The sequence below is a fragment of the Myodes glareolus genome, chromosome 13, assembly GCF_982192425.1.
Source record: "Myodes glareolus chromosome 13, mMyoGla1.1, whole genome shotgun sequence".
NCBI classification, from domain to species: Eukaryota; Metazoa; Chordata; class Mammalia; order Rodentia; family Cricetidae; genus Myodes; species Myodes glareolus.
The window spans coordinates 64760126-64778052 of NC_142038.1; the positions used below are offsets into that span (position 1 = coordinate 64760126).

At 39.7% G+C, this 17927-nt stretch overlaps 1 protein-coding gene across 1 annotated transcript in view; it reads right to left on the bottom strand.

Annotated features, from left to right (window-relative positions):
• Positions 1-15214, bottom strand: part of Asxl3 (ASXL transcriptional regulator 3) — a 106987-nt gene extending 91773 nt beyond the window's left edge. Inside the window, exons 1-2 of the mRNA XM_048442660.3 lie at positions 15106-15214; positions 13128-13236 (exon numbers count right to left, since the gene is read on the bottom strand). Of these exons, the coding sequence (XP_048298617.3) occupies positions 13128-13236; positions 15106-15183 (187 nt within the window). The 5' untranslated portion in view covers positions 15184-15214. The remainder of the gene's footprint in view (positions 1-13127; positions 13237-15105) is intronic.
• Between the last annotated feature and the right edge of the window lie 2713 nt (positions 15215-17927).

The following is a 17927-nucleotide window of genomic DNA, read 5'->3' on the forward strand; positions in this document are numbered from 1 at the left end:
AACTGGATGAAACAGAGGCAAAGACCCACATGGGGGCATTGGATTGAGTTCCCAAAGTCCAGTTGAAGAGTGGGACAAGTCAGAATATGAGCAAAGGGATCAAGACCATGATGGGTTCACACAGTGAAACAGTCTACCTGAGCAAATAGAAGCTCACCAACTCCAGCCGGACTGGGAAGGAACCAGCATAGGACCAAACTGAATGTGGTTGACAGTTGCATGGCTGGGGCAGACTGAGGAGTCACTGGTAGTGGCACCAGGATTTATCCCTGCTTGTACTGGCTTTTTGGGAACCTAGTCTCTTTGGATGATACCTTGTTCAGCCAATATATAGTGGGGAGTGCCTTGGGCCTTCCCCAAAGCAATGTGCCTTACCCTCTCTGAGGATTGGATGGGGGTGGGATGGGAGGGTAGGTGGAGAAAAGGGAGGAGGGGAGGGAGTGGGAACTTGGATTGATATGTATAATAAAAAAGGATAGCTTGTTTTCTTTAAAAAAAAATAAAAATAAAGAAACAAACAAGAATGTGGATTTTAGCTGGCTGACTTGGTGTTCAGTATTTCTTAAAAGGCACAGCGATACCATTTCATCCTACATTTTGCTTGTCTTTCCAAATAAGGCAAACTGAAAGCATAGTTTAAATTAATCTTCCAGTTTTAAACTTGCCTCTCAGCTATCACTTCACACATGTGCTACTCACTCACTCAAAAGGGCTGAGAGCACAGGTTATAGGCAGCCATGAAGAATTCTTAACAACCAGAGACAAGGTGACAGTGTCGCAGCAAACCGAGGTCTTTTGTTCTATGTGTCCCCAAGTTGTCCTCTGGCCTCTTTTTTATTCCATTGACCTTGAACATCAATGTATGGCATGTATGGCAATCATCAATGCCATACAACCTGCACGTGGCTAAAGTGGAATGGTACCATGAAGATCCTCTCCTAATCCACTTAGTAGTTCACTGGCAGAAGAACAAATGTCCCATGAATCTAGTTGTAATTTTCAACTAGATTAAATGAGGGAAGGATCAAACAGTAGACGCAATCGATCTGCATTTATTTCTGCTGTATTTCTGGGCTCATATTGTGCTGGCTTCTACAGCTCCCACCACATCTGATGTAGCCAAGAAGGCATCTGATGACACTGGAGCACAAAGTCCTGCTGTCTTCTGCACTGGCTCTCGCTGGATCCTTCTCAAAAAGGCATCGCCATCACTCAATCTTGCAAACTTTCCTCAGAAGATCAGACTCAAACAGCTTCTCCGAAAGCTTCCCTAAATGTCTCTGCAGAAGCCGCGCTTCCTTCTAATCTACAGCCTTGGAAATTAGTGGATATACTACCGATTGTCCCTGCAGTGATGAGATACGCTCTTGCCCCAGCAGCCCTAGGCCAAGCAACTCAGGACTTCTTTGCAAAGACAAGCTGTTCTATGCTCATTACACTGCATTTTTAAATCTGACTTTCATTGAATTAATTTAAAGTATCTGTCATTGAAGTTAATTTTTAATTACTGCCTTTATCAAGAACTGAAGAAAGAGGAGAAAAACAGATGTAGTTTGTATTATGGAAAAGCATACATAAAAGTTCTTAAAATTAGGAAAAAATGCAAACTTTTGAAAAATTAAAACATACATATATCCTAAAGTCAATTTAGTCAAACAGGAAAGCAAACTTAAAGAACATTTTCCCCACACACAAAGAGGTGGGGAGTTACATGAATGGGAACTAAGCATAGATATATTTCTCTGTGTCACCTTACTCATTGTCTTACTTTATGAGAAAAGCCACAATTTTATGGCTTTTGCATAAGGAAATAAAAACAATTCTTCAAAGTCAAAGCTAAAAGTCATTAAGCTACATAAAATGGCAGGGGCCATGTAGGCACAAACCACAGTGCATGCCAGGGCCTGGCTCGTACTCAGGCACTGCCATAAAGCCTTTTCACTCTGTTCATTGCTGTGTATCCCACTGAGCCACCCACGTAAGCAGCAGCTGTTGGAGAGAGCTCTACCTCAAGTGCCTCCTGAGGGAAAGGATATGGACTTCAGCCATTTTCATTTCTATCAATTTTCTTCTAATTCTCACTATTAGTTTCCTAAAATAATCACATATGATGCTCTCAAACACTAACAGATTCTTATAGAAATGCCACTACTATTATCTAAAAGCTGAGAAACTTCACAATGAGTGGACATCATATCAGAGGACTGGGGACAACACTGTAGCCACCCATTAGGGCTCATTAGTACTCCAAAAGTGGGCTGGGCTTTCTTGTTTATTTATCAATCACTAGTTCAGTCACATAACTTTTACTAAATAGGATATTGTCATATATATGCACTACACATTGAGCAGATCCCCTTCAGTCCCTCCTCTATTTTCCTCTGTTCTTAAAAAACAGCTTTGTTTATATGTTTATGACACAGCAACATACATATACATATGTATGTATGAATATATGTATGTATAATAGGATTGAAAATTGAGAGAACATATATGACATTTGTTTTATCTGAATAGAAGCTGCTTGCTATGATAATCTGAAATTAGAACTGTAGACCATCCTCAAACAATGAAGAACAAAGAGTTAAAAACATACAAAAATGCCCCTGATTCAACTGTGGGGCCATGAGACTTATCTTTGTTTAACTCCCCATATTATGTGTTAGATGCCATCATGACATTTTGATTAAAGTATGCTTTAGTGTGTCCTTTCCATATCCTTCCCTCCCTGTACCCATCTTCCACTCTTCGCTCCTCAGAGATATATACTTTTCCTCCTTCATGTCTGACACACCCTGGGCCACTCCACCCTTCCTTATTACTTAATATTGCCCTCTCTTGATCTTCTTCATTCTGGATTTTTAGATATTATTCATACTTAAAGGTGATCACACGTATATGTATACATTGTAAAACAATAAGGCTTAAAATTTATCCCCTTTTTCAAAGCTCAATGGTGTAGAACAATTAAATCCAAAGAAAACTACGCCAATGGAAACATAATAGTGATAACTCTACTTTGTTTTGAAAGATCGATAAGCAAGTGATTCCAGAGTAAAGCCCACATGGGAAATTGTCCAAAGGTTTCAGCTTGGATTACAACGTGTTTTGTGTATAGTACTTACATTTGAAATTGTGTAAACAGATCTTCTGGATCAATGCAGCAACTAAATGCATGCCAAGAAGTATAAAAACTGACATAAAAAAGAACAGGAAAGCCATTTGACCCCAATTAAAATTTTCCTGGACTCCAATTCTATCAGAGAAAGGTAACTCCTTAGTCCTTTTTGGATACTATGGAGAGATGTTTTCTCTAAAATGATTCCTGGGTCAAGGTGGGTACGATCAACTCAGCCAAAGGAAGCTCTCTTGTAGCATTAAAAAAAAAAAAAACAAAAAAAACCCTCCAAGGGTATGATATGCCAAAACAAACTAGCAACAGAGCACTGTTAGCAATAAAATAACGGAAATAGCAATTTTCCCAAGAAAACGTTAAAGAACAGAGTCTTGACATTTTAACCACTGAGGTTCTTGATATTATTTAACATAATAATATGTATGAATAAAATACAGCTGAGAGAATGAAATTGTTATTATGTTTACAAAATCTGCTTCATTAGCTCTGTGTAGCCTTATTTCAGAAAAAAAAGTAAAAGAAAAAAAAAGAAATAGTTAAAAAGGACGCTACTGTTATATTTTACTAGTTTGCTTCTCTATGGCAATGACCTGAGGAGGTAAAAATAACCTGAGGAGGTAAAGGTTTTATCTTACACATCCAGGTCATGGTCCATCAGTGAGGGAAATCAAGGCAGGAATCTGGAGCAACAACCCTAAGGAAAGTTTCTTTATCTGCCTCAGATAGCTTTCTTATGCAGGTTAAGACCACCTGCCTAGGAATGGCACCACCCACAGTGGTCTGGGCTCCCCTATATCAATTAGCAAACAAGACATGTCCCACAGACATGCTCAGAGGCCAATCCAAAAGAGGCCAATTGTTCAACTGGTGCTCCTTTTTCCCAAGTGTGCCAAATTGACAATAAAAACTAATCATCACATACATGTATGCATGTATGTATGCATATGTGCATGTGCACACGTGAGTATGTTGTGTTTATGTATGTACATGAACTTATTTCATAAAGCACAATGTTATGAATCTCCTTAATGATTTTATGGCTGATACAGATTAGCAAATTGCAGTTGCCTATCATAGAACTGGGTATACCACAACTGATTTAGAATGTCAACAAATGGTTAATGAACATTTTGGTTTGTACTGGATAAAACACTGAAGCTGCAAAGGTAACTGAGAACATTTCCCGCATGGAAGATGTACTCCTTAGACGTCTTGATTAATCAGCCATTCCAATTTAGCTCACCATGCCCTTTCAAAGCCTCTCTTTGAATTAGACATGGAGAAAGCACCAAACTAAAATGACATATTTAACAAGGAAAGCATACCTAAGGAGTTCTACTTCCTAGCTGCCTGACCCCCATCCTATCATAGACACAGTAAGGTCTTCTCAGAAAAAAGGAAATGAAGAAAAGCAGATTCTGTTTGTATGAGGGAAACTACACCATAGGCATTTGTGGGGTGCGGGGGGCAGGCAATGTGGGAACCTAGTGCAGTGGAAACCACTTGGAACCTGTGGGGTGACCCTAGGGAGGACTCCTAGTAATGAGGGATATGGAGTCTGAACCAGCCATTTTCTGTAACTAGAAAAGGTTTTTAGTGATGGGACTGGGACACCAAACCAGTCACAAAACCTTCCACCTTCAACACGTCCTGCCTGCAAGATGTACTGAGGTAATGGTGGCACAGAACTGTGGGAGTCGCTGACTAATGACTTGTTCAACTTGAGGCCTATGTCATGAGAGGGAGCCCATGCCCAGCACAGCCTGGAGGGCCAGATACCAGAGGCTGGATCGTCCAGAGACCTAGAACAGAACCAAACACAACTGGAAAAAAGTGAGTGAAATGATTTTTAATGATATTCTGCTCTAGCTTTAGATCAGTCATCTAGTCAGCAGGCTTCATCCAGCAACTGTTGGAAGTAAATGCAGAGACCCACTGCCAAACACCAGGTGGAGCTCTGGAACCCCAAGGAAGATGGAAGGAAGGATTGTAGGAGCTATGGGGAGGACACCAGAACATGGCCCACAGAATCAAGCAGTGCTCATAGCAGCTCACAGAAACTGATGCAGCCTTCATGGAGCCTGTATGGGTCTCACTCATACATGGGTCTGTATGGGTGTAGACCTTCAGCATATAGGTTGTTGCTGTGTAGCTTGGTGTTCTTGGGGAACTTCTAACAGTGGGAGTGGGAGGGTTCTGCCTCTTTTGCCTACTCTTGCAACCGTTTTCCTATTATTGGGTTGCTTTGTCCAACCTTGATAGGATGGTTTGTGCCTAGTCTTATTGTAACTTGTCCTGCAGAGTTGCGTTGACATCCCTGGGAGGCCTGTTATTTTTTGAAGGGAAACAGAGGAGAAATAGATCTAAGGGAGGAGAGAGGTGGGGGGTGGCTGGGAGAAGTGAGGGGAGGGGAAACTATGATCCAGATGTATTGGATGAGAGGAGATAAAATAAAAGCAACGATAAACAACAACAATGCATTGCAAATTGCTGTGTGTGCACATATGTTTGTATTTACATTAACTTATGTGTATATGTATGTGCATGTGGAGAGCAGAAATCAACTTCTAATGTCTTCAGAAAGTGCACGCCTGTTTCTTGAGCCAAGAATCTCACTAGGACATGGGAGTCACTGATTCTGCTAGGCAGACTGGCCAGTGAACCACAATGATCTGTGATCTGCCTGTCTTTACCTTCCCAGTGCTGGGATTACACATGTGTGCCACACACCCATCTTTTCATGTGGGCAATGGATATTAAACCCAGGTCTTCGTGCTTGTGGGGCAAGCAACTCACCACCTGATTTGGCACTCCAGCTAGAAAATTATTTCTCTTATACTGGCAGAACACCCCCAATCTTTAATGCTACTTTATTTCCTGAAATAGCTACAGAGAAATAGAGCGATAGACCCAGAAAATGAAACATAGAAATGTCCAGGAAAAAAAAAATGTAAGAGCAAAAGGCTAGTGAGGGCCAAGGGTAAGAGCTTCACTAATGGGCTTATTGCTAATCACTTCATATGTCAGGATGTAAAGTATCAGGCAAAGTACACAGATAGCTGTTTGAGAAAAGTTGTAAAGAGTTACTTTGCAGACAGGGAAAATGGATTATCTGGCAGCAGCGAGAACGTGCAGTTTTTAAAGAACATGTCTGCCTTGTTCCGATGTCCACGTCTCTGACGATATAAATCAAAATTAGCTCGTTAAGATGAATAATTGGGGGAATACCTTTAATTATATTTTTATTTGAGAGTGAGCTTGTTTTTCTTAAGAGATCACACTCTTTCTCGTCTTTATCATTATTATGGAATTTTGCTCTTGTAACACAAGAGCACTTAAGAAATGATATGTAGCGGGGGAGATTTATCTGCCCTGCAAAGCAAACTTTCCTTTCCCCCATGGCTCCAAGCTGCTAAAACTGACTAAAACCCATTTATACATGAACCGGGTTCACAGTTCAAGGAGGGAGATGCAAGAAAAAGAGGCCCCTGGTGGATAAAAGCAATGGAAGTAATATCTAAGTCATGTTTGAAGGAGTGGGAGTGAGTCATTTGGAGAAGGCGAAGGGGGTGGTCAGGCGATGGTGACCAGCTGTTCTCCATCATGGGGCCACAGAAGAAAGGAGAAAATTGTTTTAATTAAAAGCACAAAGACTCAACATAAGGAAATCCTTCTTTGCTATAAAGGTTATCAAAAACACAGAGGGGAAAAAAGTAAGAGGGCTGGATTTAAAGATTCCTACTCTCCCTGGACATGTTGTTAGGGAGAATATCTCCTTAAATGGATCGAGTACAAGAAAAGTCAGAGCAGAACGATCTTTTGAAATCTCTTTTATTTCTCATGAACTGTGAAACCGTGGGCAGGGATGAAAGTGTGAGGAATGGGAAGGAGTGGGCAGAGGAAGTCTGACACCCCACCAGTGGCCATTGCTCTGAGGAGTGTTCACTTCCCTCTGTACCTGAAACAACACTGTCCTCACATACTTACATTTCTTCAGCCCACCAGAGTAGAGCAGGTGCCTCCACTGGCTAACAAGCTCTTAACTAAAATGTAGATATGTGGGCTAAGGGACAAGTTTGTTTAACTCAAGGAAACCAGGTGGCCTGGTACAAACCCTGAAGGAATTTCTTTCTCGTGCTCACAGAAGTTTCAGGAAGGGTTGCCAAGTATACAGTGGCAATGTCATGTCTTCTTTAGTGAGCAACTGGGAGCTTTCAAGCAACACCCTGCAGGTCCCCTCCCCATAAAAAAAACCCACATGTGTGTGGACATATAGCATCATGTAATGCATCTCAGTGGGGGATCACAGTCAAATAGAAAAACAAGACCCGATAGGGTGGTTAATCTGTATTGTTAGCCTGATTCATTTGGATTCACTTGGACTCACACATGTGGGTGTGTCTTGTAAGGGTGTCTCCATAGGGATTTAACTAAGGAAGAGTACCTGCCTTAAATGTGGGCTGCACCAGCCCATGGACTGAGATCTGGAGGGAATTAGAAATAAAATGAGCTGAGCCCCAGCCCTCATCTTCATCTTCCTGTCAGTGAGAGCGAAGTGAGCCACTGCCTTGTGCTAAACCTGAGAGCAGGACTGACCCTTCTTTCCTAAGCTGCCTTCTTCAGGTATTTTGTCACATCAAGAGGAAAAGGGAACTAATGCAGCGGGTATAGTCTTGTTACTCAAGGCATTCTCCTGGGAACCATGCCACCCTCTGTCCTCCCCATCCCAGAGGGAGTAGGCACATAAGTATATACTCCACCAGGGGTCCTGAGCCTTCCTTAGAAACTCCTCACTATCTCCATGAAACTCCTGGTCTCTGCGTAATTGATGCATCAGTAGAGACTGTACCCATACACTTGAGCCATCTTAAAGCAACTTTCACTTTTGATACATAAAAAACTACCCCCTCTAACTGTAACCTCTGAGCCAAAGAAAATAAAGAGTGAGCTGAATAATGTTTCATTAAGTTAACACAACTCTGCCAAGAATCACACAATCAGAAACCCACTTATAAAACTGGCTACAAAGAAGAATGAAAAGGGGTCAAATAAAATTCTTGAAATGTTGCAATCATTATACATACTGGGATTTCAGGTCTAAATAACATTGGATACGTGTTCCTGTTTCTCCCTCCCTCCCATTGTTCTTCTCTCCTTCCTCCCTCCCTCCCATTGCTCCTCTCTCCCTTCCCCCTCTCTGCCCTCTCCTGCCTTCCCCTCTCCCTCTCTGTAAAAGTAGACTTTAAAAATACTAATTCCCTGGCCTTAGTGTGGCTTCCTCCCTGAATCCATTAGGGCTAATAGCAAGCAGAACTTTTTTTGATCTCTAGATGAAAATTATACATTCTCCAGTTTCCTCATTAAAAGGGAGGAGGTGGTTTTCTGTTTATCTTAAGCATTAAGTACATTACAGATAAAAAAGAGACACTTTATTTTTTATTAATAACAACTATTAAGTAGAGGATGAAGAGGGTAAAGATTGTCTACTAGTGATATTATTTAATATAAAAATTGTGGGTTATATAAGAGAGCAATGCATTGTAAACCAACTTAACATGTGAGGAAAGCCATAATATGCGCGAAAAACAACTCATATACAAGCACACACATAAATCTGTGCTTAAAATAGGTCATAAAATTCATAATATTTTCTTTGTGTGTCACAGATCTATACTTATATAGGTATAACTTGTCATGGCTTGTCAACACAGATGTATCAACCGATTCACCTAAATCACTCTTTGATCTCCAGAGCTTAGCTTATAGAGTTTGAGCCGTTTACTTTCTCAATTCTGTGTGTTCAATATTTGTTCATGTGGGAGACTGCTCTGAAGTCAAAGAGACATGGACACAGTCATAGTTCTTTGTCCCATAAATGTCACCATCAAAAATATACCACTTTCCCCACAGTGGATTGTTTCAAGTGAACTTTAATAAAAGTATCTTGGCAGAGTGGTGGCCATTTTCTAAGACTCTGTTTAGTGGTCAGCTGAGTCCAAGAGAAGGGCTAAGGCAGGACTTCATTGATAGGAACTTTATCACAGGGACTGGCATTCAGATACTATAGACTGTTGCTTAGTAGAGTTTTATCAATAAGATGTATTTTTAAGTTGAGTATATATGTATGTGTCTGTTCACATTAGTATAGGCAAGAAGAGGGTGTTGCAGCCCCTGCAGCTGAGAAGTGAACTCTACAACATCATTCGGCACTCCTTAGTGAGCCCCTCTCCAGTTCCTACAGGATCAGTCAGCACTCCTAAGCAGTGAGCCCTCTCTCCAACCCCAGTTTGCTGTCAGCCAAGGTAAGGCATTTTTTCCCTATATATCTTTGTTCCCCTCTTTGATGGTGAAACAATTAATCTTTATTAATTTTAAATAACTTGTGATTCCAGAGTGATTCTTTCAATTGTGCCAAAGGTATCTTACCAGTCGCTGGTTATTATTCACCTAGATACTTCCCAGGCTATACTCCAAAGAAACAATAGTGGGGGCTCCATCAGGTCCACATGCACATGTGTGGAAAACTTTCTCGTGAAGATGTTGAGAACACTGAGGGCTCACATTGGAAGGGCAAATCACCTCTACCACTAGGCAACAGCTGTTCTCTACTGTTCCCAGGCGGTGTATCAGAATAGTTAGAACCTGGTTTTTGGTGTCAGATACACACCTGGGTTTGCATACTACCTGAGAGGTCCAGAAGACTATTCTTTGTGATCAGATCAAGCAACAAAACCGATAAATCCCATCTGCACCAGAGGAATGCTATGAATATCAAAGTGTGCGCAATGCAGGCTGTTTGCAAAGGCTGGTACCGACAGCCCTCAGTAGATTTTCACTCTCTAGGTTTTCCAGGCTACATGGGGCACTTTTGTGGATAGGAAATATGCTTGTCCTGCAAGAAGCAATTATGGCTTGCAATAAGATACAAAGGTGGGTGAGCCAAGGAGTACTCAAGGAAATAAGCTATTTACTATTCTTTCAGTGATTTCCCCAAAGCAATTTCCCTAATGCAACATCAAAGGAGAGGCCAGGAAATCTAATTTGGGTCACATTAGCTAGATATGTGCGGGTCTGAGTTATTCTGTGAAGTACCTAATCACATGTCAAATTAGGGGAGTCTGCTTATCCCTGCTTTGACTTAATTGCTGGTTGAGGTCTCCTCCCCTATTTCTGTCCCTGTCCAATCACTAAAATCCTTGTCTCCCCCGGAATTCAGGGTCAGTCATTAGCAAAACTTTTGCAATCTCAACATTTTCTCCCAGCCATTACTCTGCTTCTTGATTGACAAACCTCGGCTCTCTCCCATGTACACCAGACCCCCAGATTTTGCCACATGGCAGGCTTTTGTCTTTGTTACATGTCTTGTACCGCTGGGCCTGTAAATCAGGTAAGTAACCCATGCAACCCTCACTGTTCTGCTGGACCATTCTTCCTCCCTGTTCCTTTCTTGCCCCCAGCACTGTATACTGTGTCATCAAAGCATATGTATGTATCTTGTGTATCTTGTGTGACTCACTCTGGGTGCATAGAAAGGTTCATTTATTCACAGATCTGCCCAAGTCCAACCTGATGAACCCTAAGTTTACTGGAACTAACTACAAGGACACGGATGACTCAAAGGTAGTTAGAGCACAGGGTAAGCCCTTCATTGCCAGCCACTCAGCTCTTTTTTGTTCTTTTTTTAGAGCTTAATATGCTTTTTAAAAATACATATTTTATTGTATTTTTCTATTCATTTTATATATTAACCATAGTCCCCCTTTCGTCCATTCCTCCCTCTCCCTCCTCACCTCTTATAGAGTGACTGCCAGACTCTTAGAGAGAGAAGGGACACCACTGGCCTCCCTCTCTGCTCTTACTGGCTTGATAGGATTAGAGTCAGGGTTAGAGTTAGAGTTAGGATAGCATAGGCACTGCTTGTGGGTTAACACAGCCATTCTACTTCAATGTAGCCCTGTCCGTGGACAGTTCAGGTGAAATAGGTATGCTAGGATCACCAACTCCTACTACTCTTACCTATATGTTCTGATGAACTCCTGAGTTACCCTCCATTTCTGGACAATTTTAGTTCTTATTTGGTACACCTTATCCATACTATTTCTACTATTTTTTTGGCTTTAATACTCAAGGTTACTCTTGAACCCTATAATCAAGGCCTTTATCAGTTTTTATGTGCTTATTTTAATTTTAAAAAGGTTATCTTTCCTCTAAGTAGACCTAGCTAGCCATCCATTTGGCTTAAACACTATGGAAACTGTAAATCTCTCCTCCATCCCTTCATTTCTATGCTGTACCACGTGTGGCAAGACCTCAATGGCAGACAAAATCAGTGACCCAGAACACAACTGTGAGAGATCACAGTAGAACTGCCGTCTAGTACATCCATCATTGATAAGCGTAGCAATGGGGCCTTAATGCTTTCAGATGCATCGGCAGAACTCGGGAGACCTAGGTATTCTTCTCCTTAAGTCTCCGAGAGTACTTCCACCATCCAAACATTGGCTGCTAAGTTGATGTGCTTTACTTAGAAAAAGTGGAAGCAGGTAGGGCCAACTCCTTCAGGCCCCTTCCACTTCTCTGTACTCACCCACCTTGCTTCTACTCCAACAGCTTCAGGTCTCTACTGACTGTTTTCCATCCTATCTGTGTCCTTAGCTAAAATCAGCCTTTTAACCACACAGATGCTCATCTTCAGCAACATTCTCTAGTGTTATTAAGCACACGGCAGTCTAACATTTTCTCTCACTAGATCCATTTCTCCTCCACTGGAATTTTCCTACCAGTAAACAATGACTCTAATATATTTTTCTCCATTAAGCAAAAAAAAAGTATTCATTATATCCCCTTTTAAGTATTTTACCATTCTCTTTTTCTCCACCTTAAAAATTCTTGAATCCTTGGCATTGTCTGTACTACGTCCTGATTTCTTTCTCACTCTCGTGGCTCCGTCACATGCACGCTGTGATCAACTGTGATCAACATTCTCGTGGCCCAGTCACATGTAGGCTGTCATCAACAGTCTCATGGCCAAGTCACATTCAGGCTATGATCAAAATCCCCAGATCTGCTTCTGTCCTCGCCATGTGCATCAATGAAGCATAAATCCAAGAGAAATGGATTCTTCCCTTTCTTCTCCATGGTTCTCATCCTTCTCTCACCTTCCTCCTCCCCATTTCTGCCCATCTCAAGGTTTCCAGCCCAGACTGGCATCAAGCACCTTGTGTAGCTAAGGACGACAGTGTACCTGATCTTGTCTCAGTCCGAAGCTAAGCAGGGTTAGTGGTTAGTGCTTATATGGGAGGAAGAATGGTCATTTTTGAATCTCTGCCTTCTAAAAAACATATTGTTTCGGCTTCCCATACAGAAAGCATGAACCATATCTCTTTATCTGCAATCTTATTCACCTGTTTCTCAAGTTTCTCCAATCTCTTGAAATTCCGGTGCCCACAAGATCAGTCTTTGATCTTTTCTTTGTGATTTGCCCTTGGTGACCTCAACCAATTCCATGTCTACAAATGAATCCAGGCAATGGAAAATCTCCAGGTGTCCATTCTCCACCCAATCTTGCTCTTGCATTTTGATGATCATTTAACACATTTTAACATCTTGATTCATCAAGGAAAAGAGACACTAGCCCTAACTTACGAGAAACAAGGCAATAACAAAAATTAGACCCATCTGTCATAAGACACTGTCAATCTTAGTCCCGTCATAGAAATAAAGTAGAAACACCAACCAGGAACCCCCTCTCACTGTGTGGGAGGAATATAAAGATCCTGATATCATCCAAGAAAGTTATTCAGGGAAATATCCCATTGAATAAAAAAGAAGAGTTTTCTTCAGTGCTAAGATTTTTCAATCAAAAATGATAGATGATAAATCTTAAGCAATAAAAATGTAGCAGAAAATGGTGAAGAAAGCAAATAGTGACTGAACACTTAACTGGAATAACTTTGAAGAGAGCAAGAGTGTGTCTGCTGGAGTCACTCACCCCTGTTCTCCTCTCCGTGGGCACCGCTTTCCGCCATCTCTGTACCATCCAGGTCTGCGTCACAGACTAGATCCAATGCTCCATCCACTGGACATGATGACTCTTCTTTCTATATTATTTTGAAAACAAACAAACAACAAAAGATTTATAGAGATATATCAGCAACTGAATAATATTTTTAGAATCCTGATGTATTATCAGAGTTATATGATGCAGAATTGTAATACTGACTGACTTTTAATATAGAAGTTACTCCTTTGCATGGAAGAAGGAAAAAAAAATTAAAACATTGAGAAAAGATCACAACCGTGGTTGGTATCTGTGGACAGCTTCTAAAATCTATACACAGGCCTGGAGGGATAGATGTCCCTGTGGTTAAGAGCACTGGCTCCTCTCCCAGAGTTCATGATTTCAATTCCCAGCAAACACATGTTGGCTCAAAACCATCTACAACTAACTCTGAGATCAAACAATCTCTTCTAGTGGGTTCTGGAAAACAAAACACCCATATATATAAAGTACATAAATAAACTTTCAATAAAACTATTCATAAACCGGGTGGTGGTGGTGTATGCCTTTAATCCCAACACTTGAGAGGCAGAGGCAGGTGGATCTCTATAAGTTCAAGGCCAGCCTGGCCTACAAGAGCTAGTTTCAGGACAGGCTCCAAAGCTACAGAGAAACCCTGTCTCAAAAACAAATAACAACAACAACAAAATAAATAAATAAAATAACCTATACACAATTATTTCCTTTTGACATTTACAGATTGCATTCTTTACAATTCTGTTCCTTCCAATATAAAGAAAGAACAAAGGACTGACAACTCAGATTTTGACCAATAAATGAAACATCCAGGACTATCAAAAACAAATGAAGAAATACAAGTAATCTTAACGAACTTGTGCTATTTTCTACAGCACATAATGTAACAAGAATAGAAGAAATTCTTATTTATGAAGGAATTTCTTTGTCAGGTATGACTCTTGGCCTTAAAAACAAACATATCAAAGGCAGTTGATGAACTTTAAAAACAATCCACCACTTACTAAAGCAATAATTTCTTTTTATCTTGGGTAATCTACTAAAACACACTGACTTCAATGATTCTAGTCAGTTATAATTATTCTGGTAGAGCATATTCTCAGTCGCTTTAGCAAAAGCTCTGGTCCTGATGAACTTTCTATTTCAGATGTCAGTTCCCATTCTCAAGAGCAATGAGGAGTCCACAAAGTAATTAAGATTCTTTCATCCAAAACTTCCTCTAACATTTTATCTAGCTCAGATTTTTAATTTTTCTTTTATCTTTTTTAAGACAGGGTTTCTCTGTATAGCCGTGGCTGCCCCAGAACTCACTCTGTATGTCAGGCTCATCTCGAACTCACAGAGACCCAGCGGCCTCTGTCTCCTGACTGCTGGGATTAAAGGAGTGCACTACCACTGCTGAACAAATTTTTATTTTCTATAGATATATTTTGCTTATATAGCTATAAAACATATTTATCATTGCTTTCAAAAACCAATGTCTTGAGCATTTTGCTACCCCACTGACTGTCTGATTTAAACCAGTGCAATTTCATGCAGAAGGCAAGATTTCCTTCTTTTTATAGAAGGCACACTGGGGCAGAGTGTACCTAACCAACTGCAGTAGAGTCCCAAAGTAGACGGCAACTGTGCTCACCCAAAGGTCCCTGCTGATGCACTGTGCCACGCCTCCCTATAAATCTCTAAGAATCAAGAAGTTCCAAGGAACCCACAGCTAGTTTTCATTACCCCATGTTATGAAGGAAAACCATGGCTTTTACTTAAAGAAATCCATCACTGTTTATTCTCCACACAAAACCATCTGTGCGGGAAATGAAAACCCTTCATGTGCACAGAAGTCGTTCACAAAACTCGTGTGCTTACCGTTGTATATTTAAAACTATGTGTGACCCACAGCAAGAATACACACAGTATGCAAAACCGTCCAACTTACTTTGAGAGCATAGAGGCCTGACTTTCCAGGGATTTTGAAGAATGTTCCATCCCCTATTCGAGTGTTAGTGTGAAGCATGGCATTCAGACAGGCTAAGGGAGAGGTTCCACTAAAAAAAGAAAAGTGTGCAAGAAATGAGCCCAGCTGAGACACAACGGATTAAGCCAAACCATTCTGTGAGTCTGAGAAGAAAACAAAAAACAAAACCCACCTCCTTACATGCCTTTTAAAATACATCGCCACCCTTGAAAACATCTACATTACAATAAAGGGCCAGTTCAGCCTCCCTGAAGTTAATCAGATTCATCTGTTTTACAGGCTTCAGGCAAAAAGTCTCCCAAACACAAATTATGCTTTTATTCACAAAGCGACCAACACTGCACTTTAAGGAAACCAAAGCTCAAACTTTTATGTGGTGTTATTTTGTAAGATAACACGATGAAGCCTCAGTTTTAAAATATTACAGAAAACTTGGTGGTTGCACTTGAATGATCAAAAAAAAAAAAAAAAGTTCAAGGCCTGCTCTATCTCATAGGTTGAAAGCAACAAAAGAATAATAAAAAACCAAGGGAGAACTGATTTGAAATTATAAGTATTTAGGCAGATCCTGGTGTTGAATCGCTCACACAGCAGATCAAGGACCTCCATCTAGGTTCATATCTCTGCTATGGCTTCTACATTGTCAACCTTTCCTTGGATATGTGAAAAGAAAAGTGTGTTGGAGCATTCTTCCCAGATAACAATTACATCTGTAGTAAAGATGTAATGAAGTAAAATGTTAAAGCAGTATTTTTTAAAAAGCAAACTACATTTAATTAAAGGAAAATATAAGAGCACACATGTACAAACATTTGTGAATTATATGCAAACCCTTACAAAGTTGATAATAAAATGTACACTGTGTATACTGCAGTTTGCTAGCAGGTTAATAGTTATGCAAGCTAGAATTTAGACATCTAAATATTGCTTGAGTTAATTTTGTTTCCATGTGCATTTTACTTTCTACTATTCCCCCCCCAAAAAAATCAGTATTTGGCCAAATCAGTGTTTATTAGAAGCCCTGCCCCACACCACCAATCCCTGAAGCGTTACAAGGGTTTAACCCCCAATTTTTTAAACAAAGAAGCCTTTAAGATATGAGACTTTCAATTTTTGAATTTTAGATAAAACTACAAGTTTATGGTACTAATTTTTCTAAAAGCCAAGGCTATCAAATCTCTTATTTACTATGAAAGCTTTCTGGTGAAATTAAAAAGACAAAATTGCTGAACTGCAGAAATATACTCTCACAAGTCAGCATGGATATGCATCGTGGTCCTGAAGGTTTGGGAGCCCTGTAATAATGTGAGTATTCTTTATTATTTTAGGAAGCAGCTTTTCTGTGCCAACATATAAATATAATTCCATTGGGTTTGACAGGAAACAAGAGTCCTAATATAAATTTGGTCAGAGAACAATGTAACTGTAACATTGTGACTCACGTGGGAACAATGCTATGGCCTGATGTAACATCTTTCCTCATGGAGATCCTACAAGCAGCTCACTGGCCTGATTTCATTATTTTGCCTCATGAAAAATGTTTGCTCATATGTAAGTGGGCCCAGCCGTAGCTATAAAGAAAAATAGATTCATCTCCCCAGAACTATCTCTCTACAAATGAATTCCAGATAAATAATGCAACACATGTTATACTGAACACTGCAAAAATATGTAATTTTTATAGTCTACTCTCTAGACAAAAAGCACAGAAAATTTGAAGCTGGAAATGACTGTGCCAGATTTGGGGAGTTTTAAATTAGTAAAACTGTCAGAAATGCAGACTTTCTGCAGGGATCTGACAAGATGTTAACGTGACAAGACACAAAGAATCAAACCCATAAAAATTACACAATGTGGATCTTTAAAACCATAACTTACTAAACTGTCCCCCTAACATGAAACCTTACAATACTGCTCCCATCCTTCATACTACATCCCTAATGTACATATTTCCAAGTACGTAGATTTAGGATGTGTAAGAGGAATGTAGATTTAAAGGGAACAAAGAATACAGATTAAATAAATATAACACCACTCTAGCTTATATTTTCTAAGGTACACATGATACTAGCTGGCTGCTGTGATTTGATGCTATGGCTAATGTCAGCATAGACACTACGGACTTCATCTCCTACAAGTGATAAGCTCTAGTGAATACAAGTACATTATTAACTTATACTGTTTACTAACTTAATAAGCTCAAGATTTACCATGGAAAAAATCTTAAAATATATAATTTACAATTGTAAGATAATATAGCTCTAAAGGTCTACACAACTAAATTAATTTTTCTAAATATTTTCCAAAAAGCATATAAAAATTGTTTTGACTAAAAATAACATTATATTCATATTTTTGAAAAAATATAAAATATTCTTACAGCTCAAATCACTCTGATTAACCACCAAGATTTAAGGCATTAGTTGCATTTCTATACAAAAAAATATTATTTTGGTCTATCTCATTTAAAAATCAATAAAATGTTTTCCTCTAAAGATACCAATGCTTCTTCAAAGGAGCCGATTAGCCCAAATTAATATACACAATATGAAAATACACCTTAAAAATGGTCTAACCGTCATCTTTACTTGGGGCTATTAAATCTCGATTCCATAGTCTAGATAATGTAACCTTCTTTTCTTGAAAACCAAGTGTGGGATCTCACTTAACTGATCTACAAAAAGTATAAGTGAAAGCCTTCTTTGTGCAATTTTATTATTTTATATTTATAAAACACAAGACATTGTACACACATCTGTGGTTATGAAGGAGGGTGATGCAAA